General features: G+C 42.2%; 1 protein-coding gene and 1 non-coding gene across 4 annotated transcripts in view; both read right to left on the minus strand.

Annotated features, from left to right (window-relative positions):
• KDM2A (lysine demethylase 2A) overlaps window positions 1-22,374 on the minus strand; it is a 150,615-nt gene that overhangs the window by 19,279 nt on the left and 108,962 nt on the right. For all 3 annotated transcript variants that reach the window (XM_054437445.2, XM_054437446.2, XM_063671671.1), the window contains 3 exons: window positions 21,049-21,164; window positions 12,132-12,258; window positions 8,035-8,429 (listed from right to left, as the gene is read on the minus strand). In XM_054437445.2, the coding sequence (XP_054293420.1) occupies window positions 8,035-8,429; window positions 12,132-12,258; window positions 21,049-21,164 (638 nt within the window). The remainder of the gene's footprint in view (window positions 1-8,034; window positions 8,430-12,131; window positions 12,259-21,048; window positions 21,165-22,374) is intronic.
• Window positions 19,422-19,528, minus strand: LOC129009187 (small nucleolar RNA U13). The gene has a single exon (XR_008492716.1). It is a non-coding gene; the product is annotated as a small nucleolar RNA U13 (small nucleolar RNA).

The raw sequence follows: 22,374 nt of genomic DNA on the forward strand, positions 1-22,374 counted from the left end.
AAGTTCAAGTTGCAGCAAGTGCAAATTCTAGAGGCCACCAGAAAAGGACAAAAATCACACAGGGCACTAGGAAACTCACTCCCAGTAAGTTTCCAAATCACAAATCAAATTAAACAAGGCCTAACTTTCCCCCCTTCTGCTAATTGAGAATAAAAGATAGGCAAAAAAGATAAGAATTACTGAGACCATGACATTACATAATACAAGAATATAAGGAAAAGATTTAAAATAATTATATGTAACTTTAACCATATATGCCTCATAAATGAGTTACATTACTTAAAACTTTCTGTTCAGTAAGAATGTATGAATTATTACAAATATCTTGTTAGTAAATATTGCAAATAAAGTTTTATTTATATGGTTGGCTTTTTTTTTCTTTTCAGACAGGGTCTCACTATGTTGCCCAGGCTAAAGTGCAGTGGTACGATGACAGCTTACTACAGTCTAGACCTCAGCCTCCCGAGTAGCTGGGACTACGGGTGCACACTACCATGCTCGGCTAATTTCTTAATTTTTTTGAAGATGGAGTCTCACTATGTTGCCCAGGCTGGTCTTGAATTCCTGGCCTTAAGTGATCCTCCTGCCTCAGCCTCCCAAAGTGCTGGAATTATAGGCATGAGCTAACACATCTGGCCTAGGTTGCTTTACAAAAAAAAAAAATCTGTAAGCCTGGACCCAGGACAAACAAACAAAAAGCTGCGTTGGGTGGGTAAAGTGGCTCATGCCTGTAATCCCAGCACTTTGGGAGGTCGAGGCAGGAGGACTGCTCAAGGCAAGGAGTTCAAGATTCAAGACCAGCCTGGTCAACACAGCAAGACCTCGTTGCTAATAATAATAATAATAATAATAATAATAAAGAAAATTTTAAAAACATTTAAAAATCTGGCTTAATGGAATAAGAGCTAACTATAATGGGTCTTCTACTAGTTCTTTTATCAGTGTCAGAATAACCCCCAAATTATCAGCTGAAGAGAATTCCTAATTAGTATTTCTGGAGTTATTTGCAACCATAACTCTTTCTGCTTCCATCTCATCATACTCCTGGGATGGGGCCTAATATAAATTTTTAGATCATAGTTCCAAAATAAAATGTTAAGATTCTTAGATAAGAGTATCAGTAGCCTATTACATCACAAATAACAATTTTCCAATTTATAAATTGAAAGCTTTTACCATTTATATAATGTTGTAGTAATAAATTTATATCCTGTAACAGGAAAGTTTATTAGCTGGTGAATTAAGAAGACTGGAACATCTCTTTTCCTCAGGATAGACTCTGCCACTCTCACTCATTTGCTCTGTGCCCTGTGTCATGCCAGGCACCTGCAAACCTGGACTGCACTTACTTCCTATTTCTTAGCCCACTTTTATATCTGCCTTGCCACTGAACTCTAAGGCTCTTGAGGGCTAGGACCACGGCATGTCTGCATAGTTTCCTTAACATTCAATCTGATTCCTGACAGAGCAGGCAGGCATTATTCAGAGCGGTGGAATAAGTGAATTTCATAGATTTGTAACATCTAACTTTTTTCTGGCTGTAATAATGCACTGCTTATTAAGTATTTTACTAATCTTGTTAATTTTAACAGCAATCTCACAGAGATATTTTATAGAGGAGAAAATAGGTTTTCATAAATTTAGTAACTTACCCAAGAGTCACAAAGTATGATTGGCAGGCTTATCAAAATGTTTAGAGAAAATAGGAAAGTAGAAAAGTATTCAACAACACTGAATTTGCTTTATTAAGTGAGCTGGGCAGCCAGATATACTGTTATATAAAAAGCTTCTTTTATATATGCATATATATTAAGAACTACTTTATCGCCAAAATAAATACCAACAAAAACAACAATCTGATTAAAAACTCAAATTCTGGCTTGGCGTGGTGGCTCATGCCTGTAATCCTAGCACTCTGGGAGGCCTAGACAGGCAGATCACTTGAGGTCAGGAGTCAAGACCAGCATGGCCAACATGGTGAAACTCCATCTCTACTGAAAATACAAAAATTAGCCAGGCGTGGTGGCACACACCTATAATCCCAGCTACTCAGGAGGCTGAGGCAGGAGAATCACTTGAACCTGAGAGGCGGAGGCTGCAGTGAGCCTAGATCACGCCACTGCACTTTGGCCTGGGTGACAGAGCAAGACTTCATCTCAAAAAACAAAAAAACCACAAATTCTTCCAGTTGACTACTACCATCCTACTGTGCCCTGCTATCAGCAGGCTGGGATGTACCCTACTAGATTCCTCTGCAATGCACAAATAAGCATACACTTTTTCTTACATTAGTGGGATGGTACTATACATACTGTTACATGTCCTACCTTTTTATTCAACATATATCAAGAATACAACTTTCCAATTTTAGAAATGTTAAGGATATCTTGGTCGGGTGTGGTGGCTCACGCCTGTAATCCCAGCATTTTGGGAGGCCAAGGTAGGCAGATCACAAGGTCAGGAATTCAAGACCAGCCTGGCCAACATGGTGAAACCCCGTCTCTACTAAAAATACAAAAATTAGCTGGGGTGGTGATGCGTGCCTGTAGTCCCAGTTACTCAGGAGGCTGAGGCAGGAGACTTGCTTGACCCCAGGAGGCGGAGGCTGCAGTGAGCCGAGATGGCACCACTAAACCCCAGCCTAGGTGACAGAGCGAGACTTTGTCTCAAAAAAAAAAAGCAGCTGGGTGCGATAGCATGCCTGTAATTCCAGCACTTTGGGAGGCAGAGACGGGTGGATCATCTGAGGTCGGGAGTTCAAGACCAGCCTGAACAACATGGAGAAGCCCAGTCTCTACTAAAAATACAAAATTAGCCGGGGTGGTGGCGCATGCCTGTAATCCCAGCTACTGGGGAGGGTGAGGCAGGAGAATTGCTTGAACCTGGGAGGCGGAGGTTGTGGTGAGCCGAGACTGCACCATTGCACTCCAGCCTGGGCAAAAAGAGTGAAACTCAGTCTCAAAAAAAAAAAAAAAAAAAAAAATCTCATAGTAGGAAAACCCCATTCTACCTATGTACACTTTCAGGAGTCAACATTACCCACAACTCCTCCCAAACAGAACCTTATACACACGCTGATAGCTTTACCAGTAAGGCAATACTTTACTTTCTTTTTTTTTTTTTTTTTTTTTTTAAGATGGAGTCTTGCTCTGTCACCCAGGCTGGAGTGCAGTGGTGCCATCTGGGCTCACTGCAAGCTCCGCCTCCCGGGTTCATGCCATTCTCCTGCCTCAGCCTTCTAAGTAGCTGGGACTACAGGCGCCCACCATGACGCCTGGCTAATTTTTGTATTTTTCTAGAGATGGGGTTTCACCGTGTTAGCCAGGATGGTCTTGATCTCCTGACCTCATGATCCGCCCACCTCGGCTTCCCAAAGTGCTGGGACTACAGGCATGAGCCACCATGCCCGGCCTACTTTCTTTCTTTTTGAGACAAGGTCTCACTCTTTTGCCCAGGCTGGAGTGCAGTGGTGAGATCACAGCTCACTGAAGCCTCAACTTGCCCAGCTCAAGTGATCCTCCCACTTCAGCCTTCCACGTAGCTGGGATCACAAACACACACCACCACACATGGATAATTTTGTATTTTTGTGGAGATGAGGTTTCGCCACGTTGCCCAGGCTGGTCTCAAGCGATCTGCCTGTCTCCGCCGCCTAAAGCACTAGGACAAGAGGTGTGAGCCACTGGGCTCAGCCCAAGTCAGTACTTTTTAATGTCCTATTTTTTCACTTAATCCCCTTCCAACTCTATATTCTATGACTTGTTCTTCAACACTGTAGAATCTAAAAAAAGCCCTTTTATCACAGCACTGAAATGCACTATTTTTCCTTGGAATATTATGAATATCTCATCTACCACTTTTCCCCTCATCTCTTCTACTAATTATTTCTGAAAGCCAGATAGGTTACAACAGCAAACAATTCCTTTCTCTGCAGGAAGGGTAAACTGTACTAGCTTTGTCCCCCACTGAAGTATAGCCACCAGTGCTATAAGCACCAAGTTTTCTAGCACTTCAAAGTCCCCAGCTGTGCAGTGATTCAGCACCTACCCAATCTAATGCTTTTTTCTTTTGAGTGATGCTCAGATTCTCAAGGTATGCAAGCTCTAAGCTTGCTATATCTTTTCTGAGATTTAGCATAACTGATCAAATATAGGAATAATTAATCTATTTGATCTTAAGTGACACTATACCTGCAAAGTTGGAATCTAAATCTGTTGTCTTCTGACCTCAGCTACATTTTGACTGTGGTTTTGGGTAAACGAGAAGCTGTGGACAAGTCTCTGGAGGGAGAATTCAAACACTGTCGGCCTGTGTAGTCATCTCACTGGCTAGTTGTTCCTCATGCTCTGGCCTCTGCCACTATATCTTAGCCAGTGATGGCAGTCACGTTTTTCAGTGGTCCCTGATAAACACAAGCAAGCTATCTCCGGACACTTTTCATAATGCTAAGCCTCCTCTTTAGATGTCTCTTCTTAACTCTTCTCTCTTCTTGCTGACTCTGCTTAATATTTAACCCAAATCTTTCTACTTTTTCCCTTGGTATACCATTGTACCACTCTGTCACCTCAAATCTCCTTATTTAGCTACTTTAGTTAAACTACTCCAATGGATTTTTTGTTGTTGTTGTTGAGACAGGGTTTCACTTCCGTCACCCAGGCTGGAGTGCAATGGCGCAATCTCTGCTCACTGCAACCTTTGCCTCCTGGGTTCAAGGGATTCTCCTGCCTCAGCCTCCTGAGTAGCTGGGACTACAGGCGAGCGTCACTATGCCCAGCTAATTTATATATATATATATATATTTTTTTTTTTTGGTAGAGATGGGGTTTCAACATGTTGGCCAGGATGGTCTCAAACTCCTAGGCTCAAACGATCCGCCTACCTCAGCCTCCCAAAGTGCTGAGATTACAGGCGTGAGCTACCACGCTCAGCCTCCAATAGTTTAAGGGAGTTTGTATATTTCTACCGCACTTGACCTTGTATAATTGATTAGCGGATTATTATATGGCTTTTTACAACTGAATTTAATGGAGTCAAATCTATCTATAGACATTCCCTAGGGCTGAAAAAACATTTTTTAAAATCATGAAATAGAAACACAGATACCCAGGCCAACAGAATGTTATGACATCCCCTAGGGCTGAAAAGACATTTTTAAAAATCATGAATTAGAAATGCAGATACCCAGGCCAAAAGAATGTTATGAGGTGTAACCTTAGAATTCTTTTTTCTTAGGGTCCCTAAGACAATTACACAAGTTAAAAGTCTCAAAGGTCACAATTTAGTCCGGGCGTGGTGGCTCACGCCTGTAATCCCAGCACTTTGGGAGGCTGAGCCGAGTGGATCACCTGAGGTCAGGAGTTCGAGATTAGCCTGACCAACATGGTGATACCCCATCTCTACTAATAAAAATTAGCCGGGCGTGGTGGCATGCTCCTGTAGTCCCAGCTACTCAGGAGGCTGAGGCAGGAGAATTGCTTGAACCCAGGAGGTGGACGCTGCAGTGAGCCGAGATCACGCCACTGCACTCCAGTCTGGGCAACAAGAGCAAAACTCTGTCTCCAAAAAAAAAAAAAAAAAAAAGTCACAATTTAAAGTTTCCCACATACATCCATAATGGAATATAAGTCTTACCACAATGGAAATGAAAAATCTGAATGTCCTTTGTTCATTTAAGGGTATGAAATAAGTCTGGGAAAGTATGGCTAAATTTGTTTTGTTGCACACATGAATCATTATAGAAGTAGGACCACACCTACCTGGAACTTTGTCATTTCCTCCCATAAATAAAAGCCATGATGATATCAACTGCCTCTTCTTATAGCAAATATTATAAAACCAAACTATAACACTAACTGTCTAGTTTCTATCACTACTAAGAAGGACCAACTTCACCAGGTTTTTGCCCCTTTTAAGCCTCTGTTATTTTTTACCTTTTCACTGACGCATAAACAATATAAGATCTAATTAAAATGTCGATTTTAAAAAGAATAAAAGATGAAGTCCTATCCTAGTCTTTGGAATTCTTTCCTGAGGTGGCCAGGAGAAGCTGAGAAGCACCTCATCTGGTTATGTGGTGGCCACGGAAAACCTGAATGAGGAATCAAGGATGGAAAAGACCTACTATGAGACATTTAGTCCATTTTCACTGAGGTCACAAAATTATTCCCTATAAGTTTTTTTTTTTTTTTTTTTTTTTTTGAGACTGAGTTTTGCTCTTGTTGCCCAGGCTGGAGTGCAACGATGTGATCTCAGCTCACTGCAACCTTCACCTCCCGAATTGAAGAGATTCTGCCTCAGCCTCCCCAGTAGCTGGGATTACACGTGCCCGCCACCATGCCCAGCTAATTTTTTTTTTTTTTTTTTGAGATGGAGTCTCACTCTGTCGGCTCACTACAACCTCCTCCCCAACTGGGTTCAAGCGACTCTCCTGCCTCAGCCTCCCAAGTAGCTGGGATTACAGGCACCTGCCACCACACCTGGCTAATTTTTGTGTTTTTAGTAGAGACGGGGTTTTACCATCTTGGCCAGGCTGATCTTGAACTCCTGACCTCATGATCTACCTGCCTCGGCCTCCCAAAGTGCTGGGATTACAGGCATGAGCCATCGCACCGAGCCTTTTTTTGTATTTTTAGTAGAGATGGGGTTTCACCATGTTGGCCAGGCTGGTCTCGAACTCCTGACCTCAGGTGATCCGCCCACCTTGGCCTCTCAAAGTGCTAGGATTACAGGTGTGAGCCACTGTGCCCGGCCCCCCTAACTTTATAAAATGGCTTAAAAGTAGCTTAAAATAATCTATGTGAGAAGGTTTTCAAAATAACATTACAACTTGTCGATTAGCTTTCTAATATACATACCCATTGTTCCAAACACTGATTTAAAAAGAAAATTGCTATTTCTAGCTTTACAATTCTTGGTCTTCACACTAATTGTTACTTAGGAGGAAAGACTTAAAATAATTTCCTCCAGTTTAGATAGCTCAAGGTTGGGTGTGGAGGCTCACGCCTGTAATCCCAGCGCTTTGGGAGGCTGAGGCAGGCAGATCATTTGAGGTCAAGAGTTCGAGACCAGCCTGGCCAACATGGTGAAACCCCATCTCAACCAAAAATATAAAAAAGTTAGCCAGGCGTGGTGTCTGTAATCTCAGCTACTCAGGAGGCTGAGGCACGAGAACTGCTTGAACCTGGGAGGTGGAGGTTGCAGTGAGCCAAGATCTTGCCATTGCACTCCAACCTGAGCGACAGAGTGAGACTCTGTCTCAAATAAATAAATAAATAAAAATAAAATAAAATAAAAAGCTCAAGTCTAGATTCCTTAAGAAAAATATACAATATGAAGGGGAGCTGGGGGAGGGACAGCATTAGGAGAAATACCTAATGTAAATGACAAGTCGATGGGTGCAGCAAACTGACATGGCACATGTATGCCTATGTAATAAACCTGCATGTTGTGCACATGTACCCTAGAACTTAAAGTATAATTAAAAATAAATAAATATAAAAAAAATACAATATGAAAAAACTTGATAAAGCAATGGGATGAATTATTTTAAAATGACGCTTTTCCCAATGTATTTAAGTCTTGATGCTAGATAAATTTGAATCTAAAGATGCTAAAGCTACTCAGCATTAACCCAGCATAGAACAATTTCATTTCTCTCAATCTGCTTAGGATGAGACTCCTATCAGTCACTTTTGTCCTGCGTTTTATCTCAAGGTAACTGAAGTTTAATGTAACATTTCTTATATAAATATTTTCTTAGGGTCACTTTATTTTTGGGGTCAGCCTGAAACCTATGTTTAAGACTAAATTTATAAGTCTTCAATGAACACATAAATGTTAATATTTTCAAAACAGGGACATAACCTCATTCTAGGAATGAAAACACTGAGCAGCAATAACAAACACACATGCATATTAACTTCTCTCTGACTGAACCAGAGATCACCCAAAATTCCTATATTTTCTCCCTCTGAATCTGGAAACTGACTGCCATAGCCGGATCAGTAGCTGTTATGTAACACATCAAACCCTTACCTTTACATCAGCAATGAGAGCATCTTCATCTTCTATCCCTGTGGGGACACATTTCTTGTGCAGTGGCAGAGACTCCAACTTATCTACAAGGCAGCGAAGGCCTTCAAGCTCAAAATGGGTCAGATGCACTTGCCTGTCCTTTCGGGGAGCACACTGGGGATCCCACACTTGTCCATTGTGGGAGCCCCGGCTAGAGTCAGAAGATGAGTCCCCAGACAAAGTTTTCTTCAGACTTGGAAGACTTCGGCAGGTTTTGCCCAGTCCATCATAATCCAGGTTGACTCCATTCGCTACAGGGCTAGTGAGGACAGAACGCCTGCTGCTCAAGCGTCGGGGTTCTCGATCCACTGCTTCCTCGTCCCCATTCCCAGACTCCAACCCATTTAACTCCAAATCTGTCAATGTGAAGGAAAAATGCAGTAAGAACATTTCACTTTGCCATGTGATCAGCAAGAGAAATAGGTGGCATGATAGGGGCCTTGAGGCTATAAATGACAAAATTACCACATTTAAAAAAATAGTCTATCTTTATTCCAACCCATTTGTCCACTGTTGAAAATCACAGTTACAGGTAGAAACAGGATCCTGACCTAGGAGGACATCTAGGTAATAGTCAATTGGATTTTTTAAAGTTTGGGTAGGACCTAGTCTTTGAACTGTGTACTAGAAATCAGTTACTTATCAAAGTGGTTGTAAGTCAGTTTCAAGTTAAAGCTTGAATCTGGGATTATAATTTCATTACCTTTTAAAAGAGAAGACACTAAGAAGCACATATGTTTAAAAAATAGTTTTAGCCTGGGCAACATAGTGAAACCCCATCTCTACATTAAAAAAATTAGCTGGGTATAGTGATGCATGACTGGTCCCAGATACTAGGGAGGGTGAGGTGGGAAGACTGCTTGAGCCTGGGAGGTTGAGGCAGCAGTGAGCTGTGATCATATTACTGCACTCCAGCCTGGGTAAGAGAGTGAGACCCTGTCTCAACAACAACAAAAAAACTTTTCTTTTTTTTGTCTGAAGTTTTGGTCTTAAAATTAAGCTTTGGAGCTGAACTCCTAACAACATTAACAAAACGAAGTGACTATTTTTGAAAAGGAAGATTTTGATAGTCAAAACACCGTGATAATGTTCACCGGTCTTTTCTATTATAATTTAGAAAATGCAAGAAGGTGCAAAGCAGTAAATAAGTCATCCCTTATCCCTCCACCCTACGATAACAACTAAACAGTACAATATATTTTCTTTTTAACAGATTTGTATGATTTAACAGATTTAACATGTTTTAACAGATGTGTATGATTATGTGGGTTTTTTTTTTTTTTCAGACGGAGTCTCCCTCTGTTGCCCAGGCTGGAGTGCAGTGACGCAATCTCGGCTCACTGCAAGCTCCACCTCCTGGGTTCACGCCATTCTCCTGCCTCAGCCTCCCGAGTAGCTGGGACTACAGGCACCCGCCACGACGCCCGGCTAATTTTTTGTATTTTTAGTAGAGATGGGGTTTCACCATATTGGCCTGGCTGGTCTCTATCTCCTGACCTCGTGATCCGCCCACCTCGGCCTCCCAAAGTGCTGGGATTACAGGTGTGAGCCACTGCGCCTGGCCTAGATGTGGGTTTTTTTTTTATGTTGTGGTTTGTTTTGAGATAGGGTCTCACTCTGTTGCCCAGGCTGGAGTGCAGTGATGCAATCATGGCTCACTGCAGCCTCAACCTCCTGGGCTCAAGCAATCCTCCCACATTAGCCTCCCAAACAGCTGGGACCAGAGGCATGCGTCACCACACTCAGCTAATTTTTAAAATTTTTGTGGACAGGGTCTGGTCATGTTGCCCAGGCTGGTCTCAATCTCCTGGACTTAGGTGCGCCTTCCACCTTGGTTTCCTAAAGTACTGAGATTACAGGCATGAGCCACCATGCCTGGTCTGTATGTGTTTTTTGGTTATATTTTGAGATGGGGGTGTCACTATGTTGCCTAAGTTGGTCTTGAACTCTTGGACTCAAGTGATCCTCCTGCCTTAGCCTCCCAACTAGCTGGGACTACAGGTGCACATCACAGTGCCTAGCTCTATTAGATGTATTTTTTTTTTTTTTTTGAGATGGAGTCTCGCTCTGTCGCCCAGGCTGGAGTGCAGTGGTGTGATCTCGGCTCACTGCAAGCTCCGCCTTCTGGGTTCATGCCATTCTCCTGCCTCAGCCTCCCAAGTAGCTGGGACTACAGGTGCCCGCCTCCACGTCTGGCTAATTTTTTGTATCTTTAGTAGAGATGGGGTTTCACCATGTTAGCCAGGATGGTCTCGATCTCCTGACCTCGTGATCGGCCCTCCTCGGCCTCCCAAAGTGCTGGGATTACAGACGTGAGCCACCACGCCCGGCCTAGATGTATTTTTTTTTTTTTTGAGATGGAGTCTTACTCTGTTGCCCAAGCTGGAGTGCAGTGGCGTGACCTCAGCTCACTGCAACCTCCGCCTCCTGGGTTCAAGTGATTCTCCTGCCGCAGCCTCCCGAGTACCTGGGACTATAGGCGCGTGACACCACGCCTGGCTAATTTCTGTATTTTTTAGTAGAGACTGGGTTTCACCATATTGGCCTGGCTGGTCTCGAACTCCTGACCTCATGATCCGCCCGCCTTGGCCTCCCAAAGTGCTGGGATTACAGGTGTGAGCCACTGCGCCCGGCCCATTTTTTATTTTCAACTGAGAATATAAACTATGAGTAAAATTATGCAGTAAAAGTAAAATGCTAAAGCAAAAAGTATCTTGCTTGGATTAAAGATTCCATAAGAACATGTGATCCCAGGATATTATGGTGTTGAGTCCTTACCAATTTCTGACACAGAAGAGTCTAAAAATGTATACTGAAACTATACTGTCATCTAATTAAAATATTTCTCTGATAGATGTTGGGGAAACTTGAAAGCACAGAGATAAAGAGCATAAACTGCAGAGTCTGACCAACCTGGTTTAAGCTGTGAAGCTGAACCAAGCTGGTCAGACTCTAAAAGCTGTGGCTTTGCCACTTATTAATTTTAAGCTCATGGACAAGTTTTTAAATATCCTTGAACCTTAATGTTCCCATTTGTAAAATGAGGATAATAATACCTATCTCTAAGGTAATAATAAGAATTTAATAAATGTAAACTGCTTAGTATAGTCCCTAGAATACAACAGGTTATTTTGATGATGTATTCCTAGTTTTTATTGTGCCAAAGACCATTCTTTATACAATAAAACACATTAGACAACTGGGCCAGGTGTGGTGGCTCACAGCTGTAATCCCAATGCTTTGGGAGGTGGAGGCAGGAGGACAGCTTGAGGCTAGGAGTTTGAGACCAGCCTGGGCAACACAGCAAGACCTCATCTCTACAGAAAGTAAGAATTAGCTGGGCGTAGTGGTGTATGCTTGTAATCCTAGCTACTCAGGAGGGGGATTGCTTGAGCCCAGGAGTTTGAGGTTACAGTGACCTATGATCACGCCACTACAATTCAACTTGGACGACAGGGCAAGGCCCTGTCTCTAAAACAAAAACAAAAAGCATATTAGACAACTGATCATCTTTCTTTCTTTCTTTTTATTTCACGACAGGGTTTCACTCTGTCGCCCAGGCTAGAGTGCAGTGGCATGATCTTCGGCTCACTGCAGCCTCAACCTCCTGGGCTCCAGTGATCTTCCCACCTCAGCCTCGTGAGTAGCTGAGACTCGAGCCACCATGCCTGCCCAATTTTCTGTAGTTTCTGTAGAGATGGGGTTTCGCCATGTTGCCCAGGCTGGTCTTGAACTCCTGGGCTCAAGCCATTCGCCCACCTTGGCCTCCCAAAGTGCTAGGATTACAGGCGTGAACCAGTGTGTCCGGCTTGATCATCCTTCTTGAGGAGCTAAGTAATAGCAACTCAGACAAAGACCAGATCCAGAGTATTTCATTTGGCCATTAACTCACAGCTGGGTACGTAACTGGTATTCAATTCCAATGAATGAATTTGGTACTTCCAAGCAGAGGAATTAAAAAACCAAGAACATATTGAGTGACAGCCTACTGAGTATTTCGGGCCTCACCCTCAGTCCTAAGCGGTGTCTTCAAAGCTCCTTATAGGCAGAATACTTACCCATGCTGAGGGACTCTTTCTGAAATTCCTTGGTTAGGTGGGAACGGTTGGTTATGCAGTACACATAGCGCTCCAACACATACCAACACATCTCATAGTAGAATGGATAGCGAAACTTATTTGGAACCTACAGAGGAATACAATAGAGAAAAGATGATGATTTTCAAGGAAAGAGAGTACAACAAATGGAATTACTGCAATCATTAACCCAGGAAATACTCTCACCAGTCAACCTGCAAACCCAGCTTGGCATCTGAAGCAAAAACTTAAGTAGAACCATCAACTTAGAAAATGTTGGTCTTGAGAAACAATCACTAAAGATAAAGGGTACTTGGGAGGCCCAGATGGGTGGATCATTTGAGGTCAGGAGTTCGCAACCAGCCTGACCAACATGGTGAAACCCTGCCTCTACTAAAAATACAAAAATTAGCCAGGTGTGGTGGTGCACATCTTGTAATCCCAGCTACTCGGGAGGCTGAGGAATGAGAATCACTTGATCCTGGGAGGCGGAGGTTGCAGTGAACTGAGATCACACCTCTGCACTCCAATCTGGGCTACAGAGTGAGACTCCGTCTCAACAACAACAACAAAAAAAGGTACTTGAGGAAGACCACTTAGAACCACCAAGAAGCTGTCTTTGTTGAGTGGGAAAGCATCAAAACAATGAAAATTTCGGTTCTGGGACAGAGTAAAATGTAAGAGTAAGACACAAAATACTTGAGAAAAAGGCATGCAAAGTACTCTTGCTTTACTATATTTGCCCCTGAATCAGAACGCCATGGAACAAAGAATCTCATGGAAAAACACGACATGAGATGAAGTGACATGTTCATATTAGGCTATTACAAATACTAAAATTTGACTGGAGACTCACTCTCAGACCATGTCTAGTCTAGGGCACCAGGTTGGGTATGTTCTCCACTATCGATGCTCAGCTTGCCTGCCTCATACTTTGTAGTCTGCCAAAATGGTATGTCCACAAACCAGATTAATGTTCCATATGACTTAATCAATCACTATCTTTATTTTCTCTCCATTCTTCCCAAAAGAGCATTTTCATTATTATTTCAGCTGGATACTAATTTTAAAAAGTACTCTTTAGATATATCACAGTCCAGGAAAGGACAAATCAGCACAGATTAATCAGTGAGGAAGACCAATGATGGGGACTATCCTAAATATATTTGGTTGCCTTTTTTTAAAACCATTTTTTTTTAACTTTTAGAGACAGGGTCTTGCTCTTTCACCCAGGCTATCATCCTCCCACCAAAGCCTTCCCAGTAGCTGAGATTACAGGTGTATGCCACCACACCTGGCTAATTTATTAACCCATTTCCCTTTTAGAAAATAAAAGAGCAGCTCGCGGCCAGAGCTCATTTAATTTTACATAAACACGCTCTTTGATGCTGAAGGAAATCTGATTGATTTTCATTTGTTTGTTTTTCGAGACGGAGTCTTGTTCTGTTGCCTAGGCTGGAGTGCAGTGGCGCAATCTCGGCTCACTGCAAGCTCTGCCTTCCGAGTTCACGCCATTCTCCTGCCTCAGCCTCCCGAGTAGCTGGGACTACAGGCGCCTGCCACCACGCCCGGCTAATTTTTTGTATTTTTAGTAGAGATGGGGTTTCACCGTGTTAGCCAGGATGGTCTCGATCTCCTGACCTCGTGATCTGCCCGCCTTGGCCTCCCAAAGTTCTAGGATTACAGGTGTGAGCCACTGTGCCTGGCCGGAAATCTGATTGATTTTCAAGGTGAACATAAAATATAAAAACTGTCCTTGGAGTTATTTCTAAACAAAACTAACAGCAGGATGGTCTGAATCATCAGGATCGTCTATTTCAGAAAAATCAGATCCATCAAATGAATCTCTGGCCAACAACTGTTCATGAATGATATATTATTTTTTGAGATGGAATCTCGCTCTGTCACCAAGGCTAGCATGCAGTGGTGGGATCTCGGCTCATTGCAATCTCCACCTCCTGGGTTCAAGCGATTCTCCTGCCTCAGCCTCCTGAGCAGCTAGGATTATAGGTGTGTGCCCCCACACCCGGCTAATTGTTATTTTAAATTTATTTATTTATTTATTTTTACTATTTTTTGACACAGAGTTTTGTTCTTGTTGCCCAGGCTGGACTACAATGGTGCAATCTTGGCTCACTGCAACTTCCACCTCCTGGGTTCAAGCGATTCTCCTGCCTCAACCTCCCAAGTAGCTGGGATTACAGGTGTGCACCGCCATGACCAGCTAATTTTTATGTTTTTAGTAGAGATGGGGTTTCACCATCTTGGCCAGGCTGGTCTCGAACTCTTGACCTCAGGTGATCCACCCGCCTCAGCCTCCCAAAGTGCTGGGATTACAGGCATGAGCCACCATGCCCAGCTATTTATTTATTTAGAGACAGAGTTTTGCTCTTGTTGCCCAGGCTGGAGTCCAGTGGCGTGACCTCGGCTCACCACAACCTGCGCCTCTGAGTTCAAGTGATTTTCCTGCCTCAGCCTCCCGAGTAGCTGGGATCATAGGCATGCGCCACCACACCTGGCTAATTTTGTATTTTTAGTAGAGACACGCTTTCTCCATGTTGGTCAGACTGGTTTCGAACTCCTGACGTCAGGTGATCCACCCACCTCGGCCTCCCAAAGTGCTGGGATTACAGGTGTGAGCCAGCGCACCTGGCCAATTGTTGTATTTTTAGTAGAGACGGGGTTTCACCATGTTGGCCAGGTTGGTCTCAAACTCCTGACCTCCAGTGATTTGCCTGCCTCAGCCTCCCAAAGTGCTGGGATTACAGGCATAAGCCATCACGCCTGCCCAAGAATGATGTTAACATCACGCATAGGAATGCTACGTTTTCTAGGATTTGACATTTTCAGCAATCAAGAATAACTATATTTTGTAAGTGGAAATACCACTACTAAAAACAGAATGCTGTAAACAGAATGATATCTTTTGTTTTCAAAGTCAGTATACTAGAGTGATGTAAAAATAATAAAAGTGAGATAGTTCGTGGCAAAGTTATCTTGGGGTAAATGCTGCAGCCGCCGGGCGTGATGGCTCACACCTGTAATCCCAGCGCTTTGGGAGGCCAAGGCAAGTGGATCACCTGAGGTCAAGAGTTCGAGACCAGCCTGGTGAAACCCTGTCTCTACTAGAAATACAAAAATCAGCGTGGTGGCGCATACCTGTAATCCCAGCTACTCAGGACGCAGGGGCAGGAGAATTGTTTGAACCTGGGAGGTGGAGGTTGCAGTGAGCTGAGATCGCACCACTGCACTCCAGCTTGGACAACAGCAGCAAAACTCTGTCTCAAAAAAAAAAAAAAAAAAAAATGCTGCAGCTGCCAAGTGCCACCGGTGAGTATCATTGGGGAAATTAGAAAGAGGTTAATTTTGGCCGGGCGTGATGGCTCAAGCCTGTAATCCCAGCACTTTGGGAGGCCGAAGTGGGTGGATCACAAGGTCAGGAGATCAAGGCCATCCTGGCTAACACGGTGAAACCCCATCTCTACTAAAAAGACAAAAATTGGCCGGGCTTGGTGGCGGGCACCTGTAGTCCCAGCTACTCAGGAGGATGAGGCAGGAGAATGGTGTGAACCCGGGAGGCGGAGCTTGCAGTGAGTCGAGATTGTGCCACTGCACTCCAGCCTAGGGGACAGAGGGAGACTCCGTCTCAAAAAAAAAAAAAGAAAAGGGTTAATTTTTGGTAGGGACAGGGTCTCACTATATTATCCAGGCTGGACTTAAACTCCTGGGATTAAGGGATCCTCCGCTTCAAACTCCCAAAAAGTGCTTAGGATTATAGGCACGAACCACCATATCTGGCCATACAGTTTTTAGAGAGGCCATATTTCAAAAGGATAAGCCAAATGATATTGTTTTGAATATGCAGCTCCTGAGAATGTTCCCATCTCCTCCCATATTGTAGGGATGACTTCACCTACCCGTTTTCAAACTCTATATCAGGTAGTCTTCCTGAATCATGGAGAACTGGATAGCAGTCCCTTTTCAAAAACCTTCACCAGGCCACAGGGCATCACTGGGGAATAAGGAGATCACTCTCCCCATGGCAAGGCAGGAGAGGAGATGTACTTTTCATAGTTAGCCCCAATCAATTTTCTAATGCACAGTAGCCAGACTCCGATTCTGGGTTCTTATGTGGCTAAAACTTTAACAACTAAAAGAATGACTCTCTTACACAAAAGTAAAATTTATTTATTTCTGACTAAGGGAGACAGAGGAGACAGACAACAACTAATAGGTATTTGGTCCCTCAAAATTAAATATAATACACTATGCCTCTCCATTAGCCTTTTAAGTATAGCAACACTTTCTGGAAGAGTTTTTATTAGGAGTTCAGGACAACTCCAAATTCTAAAGCCCTCTGGAAATCAGTTGAAAGCTGAGTAATAATGACAGTTTAAAAAAAAGAAGAGTCTGGGCATAGTGGCTCACGCCCGTGGTCCCAAGGCTTTGGGGGCCTGAGGCCGGAGGACTGCTTGAGCCCAGGAGTTTGAGACGAGCCTGGGCAGCATTGTAAAACCTCATTTCTACAAAAAAATAAAAATAAAAAAACTAGCCAGGTGTGGTGGTGTGCGTCTGTGGTCCCAGCTACTCAGGAGGCTGAGGCAGGAGGATCACTTGAGCCTACGAGGTTGAGGCTGCAATGAGCTGAGATCATGCTACTGCACTCCAGCCTGGGAGACAGAGTGAGACCCTGTGTCAAAAATAAATAAATAAATAAAACAGAAAGAAAGAAAAAAGGAAGAAAATATGAAATACAGGCATTAAAATTTTGAGTTTTTACTTGTAACTTATAAGACTGTATTAATTATAGCCAAGAGATACCACATACCCAACCTGACCCCATTGCTTTTTACTTATGCTGCATATCAATTTCTAAGACTGGGTTAGCATTTTTTGGAAACAATTTTTTTTTTTTTTTTTTTGAGATGGAGTTTCATTCTTGTTGCCCAGGCTGGAGTGCAATGGCACGATCTCGGCTCACTGCAACCTCCGCCTCCCGGGTTCAAGCGATTCTCCTGCCTCAGCCTCCCGAGTAGCTGGGATTACAGGCATGCGCCACCATGTCCGGCTAATTTTGTATTTTTAATAGAGACGGGTTTTCTCCATGTTGGTCAGGCTGGTCTCGAATTCCTGACCTCAGGTGATCTACCTGCCTTGGCCTCCCAAAGTGCTGGGATTACAGGCACTAGCTACCACACGCGGCCACGGAAAGAATTTTTAAAACTCCCCATTATACAATTATTGAGCCTTTAAGCACTATTAGAATAATTACCAACACTTAAATTTAAATAGTAAATTTCTACATTGGTATGGCAGAAGTAACCAGAACATTGTCTTGTTTGCAACATGCTTTGTATTTCTTTGGTAAAGCATTCCCTATACATTCTCTTAACTTTATAGAGATTTTTATAACTCTAGAGATTAGTAACATATCAAATGAATGCCAGGTTGGTATTTTCACATAAAAGGTTGGTATGGAAAGCAATAAAAAATTGCTGTGTGTACCAATATAGTAAACACAATGAAATTTTATGGGACTACAGAAAGATTTTATTTGGAATTAAATAATTAAGCCGTTCTTGGAAAAAATAGAAAACAATGATTAGACACTGAAATTTTTGATAAAGTCTAGGAATTAGATAAATCAAGATGAATTTTTACCAGTTAAGAGTTTGTAGGACTCTTTTTTTCCTTTTATTTATTTTTTCTCTTATTCTTTATCTTTTTTTTTTGAGACGGAGTTTCACTCTTGTTGCCCAGTCTGGAGTGCAATGGTGCGATCTCGGCTCACTGCAACCTCCGCCTCCCGGGTTCAAGCGATTTTCTTGCCTCAGCCTCCTGAGTAGCTGGGATTACAAGCATGTGCCACCACGCCTGGCTAATTTTGTATTTGTAGTAGAGACAGGGTTTCTTCATGTTGGTCAGGCTGGTCTCAACTTCCTGACCTCAGGTAATCTGCCTGCCTGGCCTCCCAAAGTGTTGGGATTACAGGTGTGAGCCACTGTGCCTGGCCTTTTTTTTTTTTTTTTTTCTTATTTTTCTTCTCTTTACGTAGAAAACTCTTCATGCAGGGATAAGGTGCTCACTTTATGTTACTGAATGTATATTTTCCTTTTCTTCCCTGAAACTGAACCAGTTAAGCCCCAGGTATAAGAGTCATCTTTAACCATAAAAAGGGAACACATTCTAAAAACCAGTTTTCAGACTAAATCTTAGAATGGGTACATAATTACCTCTAAGAATGACAGAGTTAAATGGGAGTATTTTACTATGGAATTACACATTTTTTTTCTTTTGAAACATTTTCCCTATTTTAGAATATTTACCTATTTTAGAATAGACATCTTTTTTTTTTTTTTTTTTTTTTTTAAATTAACAGTCTGTGTCTCACTCTTCCACCCACACTGGAGTACAGTGGCACCATCATAGCTCACTGCAACCTGGAACTCCTAGGTTCAAGCAATCCTCTCACCTCAGCCTCCCCAGTAGCTAGGATTACAGGCATGCGCCACCACACCCAGCTTTGTTGCCCAGGAGAGTCTCAAACTCCTTGCTTCACATAATCCTCCCACTTTGGGCTCCCAAAGGGTTGGGATTACAGGTATGAGCCCCTGTGCCTGACCTGTACTTTTGTTACTCTTAACAAATAAAAAGAAATGTACTTTTATAAAATGTGTTGAAGCAGCACTGGCTTCCTCTCTTAATTCTACTAATAAGGCAATTCCTGTAACTCCAACAATAATATCAATGGTGTGTATAGTGATACGTAACTCCTACACCAAAATAAATGTTGCAAAATAGGCACCATAATGGTTGACTATTATCGCAGTACATAGGTCAGTGACCAATCCTTATAAAAGTTGTGAATTCTTCATTAATTGCTATTTTTAAATTTTAAATACTTTTAATTCTACCAAAAAGTTTCAAGAGCAGTAGCACTAATAGTTCTACACTCTTCTCTGCAATTCTCCAACTGTTAACATTTCTCCACGTTTGCTGATCTTCATACTAGCTTAGTATTCTGCTAAGTTACTTGAGAGTAACTTACAAACATCACAACCCCCAAATATTCTAATTGCTATTTAATCCCAGTATCATCTATACTTCCATATAGGATTCAGCCCTTACCAATTAGAAGTCTGCTAAAAAAAATAAGCCCTCATTATCTAAGGTGGAGGCTACCCAGCAAACAACACTTAGTGGATTTGGCCTGCTGCCTCTTTTTATGATTCCTGTGAACTAAGAGTGTTTTTTACCTTTTTTTTTTTTTCGGGTCAGACAAGTAATGTGCTGACGTATTAACAGTAACAAGGTTCAAGGGTGGCGTCTTTCACATACGTGCATGAACACCTAATCATGATCATGAACTATAAAAGGATCGTTTTTTACATTTTTTAATGGTTGAAAAAAATTTAAGAGTATTCTGTGACTTGTTAAAGTTATCTGAAATTCAACTTTCAGTGTCTATGAATAAAATTTTATATTATTTGAGCCATACTCATTTAAGTATTTCATGCTATAAGGTAGGGTTAAACAGTTACAACAGATACGAAGCCTAAAATATTTACTACCCACGAAGCCTAAAATATTTACTATCTGGTCCTTTGCAGAAAAAGTTTGTCAACTCTTGCCTTAAGGTATCCATTGTGTATAATAAATTAACTTTTTTCTATGCATCTAGAAAGGTATTAGCTGTGTATCATCCTAGGGAAAACTGAGAAAATAAGATACACAAATTATTTTATTTTGGGCTTAATTCTCTCTTAAAACCCCAGTGGAGAAAGACAGTATATACATTTATATAATTAAAGTAAGATGCTTTGAGTATAATCATCAGTGTAGAAAAAGATACATGAATTTAAAGTTCTGAAATTTGAGTTGATAAGCCCCATTACACCAAATTATTCTGTGAGCATAAAAATGAAACACATGGCTCAAGAGATTACCAGAGGTAAATGTCTGGCCTTATAAAAATCCAAGATACTGTGAGATGCAGTAGCTCACACCTGTAATCCCAGCACTTTAGGAGGCCAAAGCGGGCAGATCACTTGAGCCCAGGAGTTCAAGACAAGCCTGGGCAACATAGCAAAAACCCATCTCAAAAAAATACAAAAAACTTAGCTGGGTGTGGTGGCATGTGCCTGTAGTCCCAGCTACCTGGGAGGCTGAGGTGGGAGGATCAACTGAGCCCAGGGAGGTCAAGGCTGCAGTGAGCCATGACTGTGACACTGCACACCAGCCTGGGCAACAGAGTGAGACTCTGTCCCAAATATTAAAAGAAAAAAATGTTACTTTTTCCCATTCACTATGGTGTTGGCTAAAAAATAAAATAAAATAAAATAAAATAAAATGGAAAGAAAAAGAAATCCAAGATACCAAAAACCTCACAGAATTGGAGTCCCCAAAACCGAGTATGTAAATCGTGTTAAAATTTTTATTTGGCCAGTCGTAGGGGCTCACACCTGTAATCCCAGCACTTTGGGAGGCTGAGGTGGGAGGACTGCTTGAACCAGGAGTTCTAGACCAGCCTGGGCAACGCAGTGAGACCAAGTCTCTACGAAAAAAAATTAAAAATTAGTCAGATGTGGTGTGCACCCGTAGTCCCAGCTACTTGGGAGGCTGAGGCAGGAGGATGCTTGAGCCTGGGAGGTTGAGGCTGCAGTCATCCATGATCACGCCACTGCACTCTAGCCTGGAAAACAGAACAAGATTCTGCCTTAAAAAAAAAAAAAAAAAAAAAAAATTAAATTTAAAGTTTTGTGTGCTCCCAAAACATTGACACTACATTTTAACTGAAAGAAAAATGGAAGTTTTGATAAACCATCAATGAATCTCTTGTAACATCTATCTTAACTGGAGTAAACCTCTTCACATCCAACTGTTACATAAGATTACTTACCCGTGTCCGATCTTCAATGTTGTATATTTTTAACTGCATAGGGATGTTGAAGCTATGCAAAAAATTGCCCCCAAACACTAATGTGTCTGTAGGAGTATACACAGCATGAATCCAGCCTAGAAGAAGGGGAACAGAGGGCAGTGGCTGAAAACACACACTACAGTAAGTCTCTCTCAGAGAACTAGTACAAGACCCCTAGATCACACTCTTCACTGATTCTGCTTCTTAGTGGTTTGTCAAGTTACTTAATCTCTCAAAGCCTCAATTTCCTCTATAAAACCAGGATAAATAATACCTCTTATGGTTGCTCGTGAGCATTAAATGAGAAAATGCACATCAAATGCTTAGCACATAATAAACGTTTACTGGAGCACCAACTATAAACCAGGCTCTGTACAAGATAGTTTACAATTCAGGGGTGTCCAATCTTTTGGCTTCCCTGGGCCACACTGGAAGAAGAATTGCTTCGGCAACACATAAAATACGCTAACATGGCCAGGCGCGGTGGCTCACGCCTATAATCCCAGCACTCTGGAAGGCTGAGGCAGGTGGATCACGAGGTCAGGAGTTCAAGACCAGCCTGGCCAACATGGTGAAACCCCGTCTCCAGTAAAAATACAAAAATTAGCTAGGCATGGTGGTGCACACCTGTAATCCCAGCTACTCAGGAGGGTGAGGCAGGAGAATTGCTTGAACCGGGACCTGGGAGGTGGAGGTTGCAGTGAGCCAAGATCACGCTACTGCACTCCAGCCTGAGGCTACAGAGCGAGACTCCATCTCAAAATAAATAAATAAATAAATAAATAAATAAATAAATAAAATATACTAATACTAATGACAGCTGACAAGCTTAAAAAAAATTGCAAAAAAAAAAAATCTCATAATGTTTTAAGAAGGCTTATGAATTTGTGTTAGGCCACGTTCAAAGCCATCCTGGGCTGCATGAGGCCTGTGGCCTGCAGGTTGGATAAGCTTGGTTTACATGTGTTCTCATTTATATTCCTTATAACAAAATCAGACACAGATTTAAATATTTGCTCTAAGCGTAGTATCTAGCAGGTAAATACATAGTCAGAATCCTAATAGAGGTCTGTGACTCCAAAATCTGTGATCTTTGTAAGCACTTACTTTGATTTAATGACTTGATCAAAAACATCCCTGACTAAGCACTCCAGCCTTCACGGCCATTCCCTAGAATAGTAGGCAGCTCTTCAACATAGATTGTGTATCACCTGCAGAACAGGTCCTATCTATAGAGATTCTAAATTACTAGGGCTAATGCAGAGCCCAAACGTGTATATCTGAAAAGCCTCTGTTGGCAATTCT

The sequence above is a fragment of the Pongo pygmaeus genome, chromosome 9 (assembly GCF_028885625.2).
Source record: "Pongo pygmaeus isolate AG05252 chromosome 9, NHGRI_mPonPyg2-v2.0_pri, whole genome shotgun sequence".
Taxonomy (NCBI): Eukaryota; Metazoa; Chordata; class Mammalia; order Primates; family Hominidae; genus Pongo; species Pongo pygmaeus.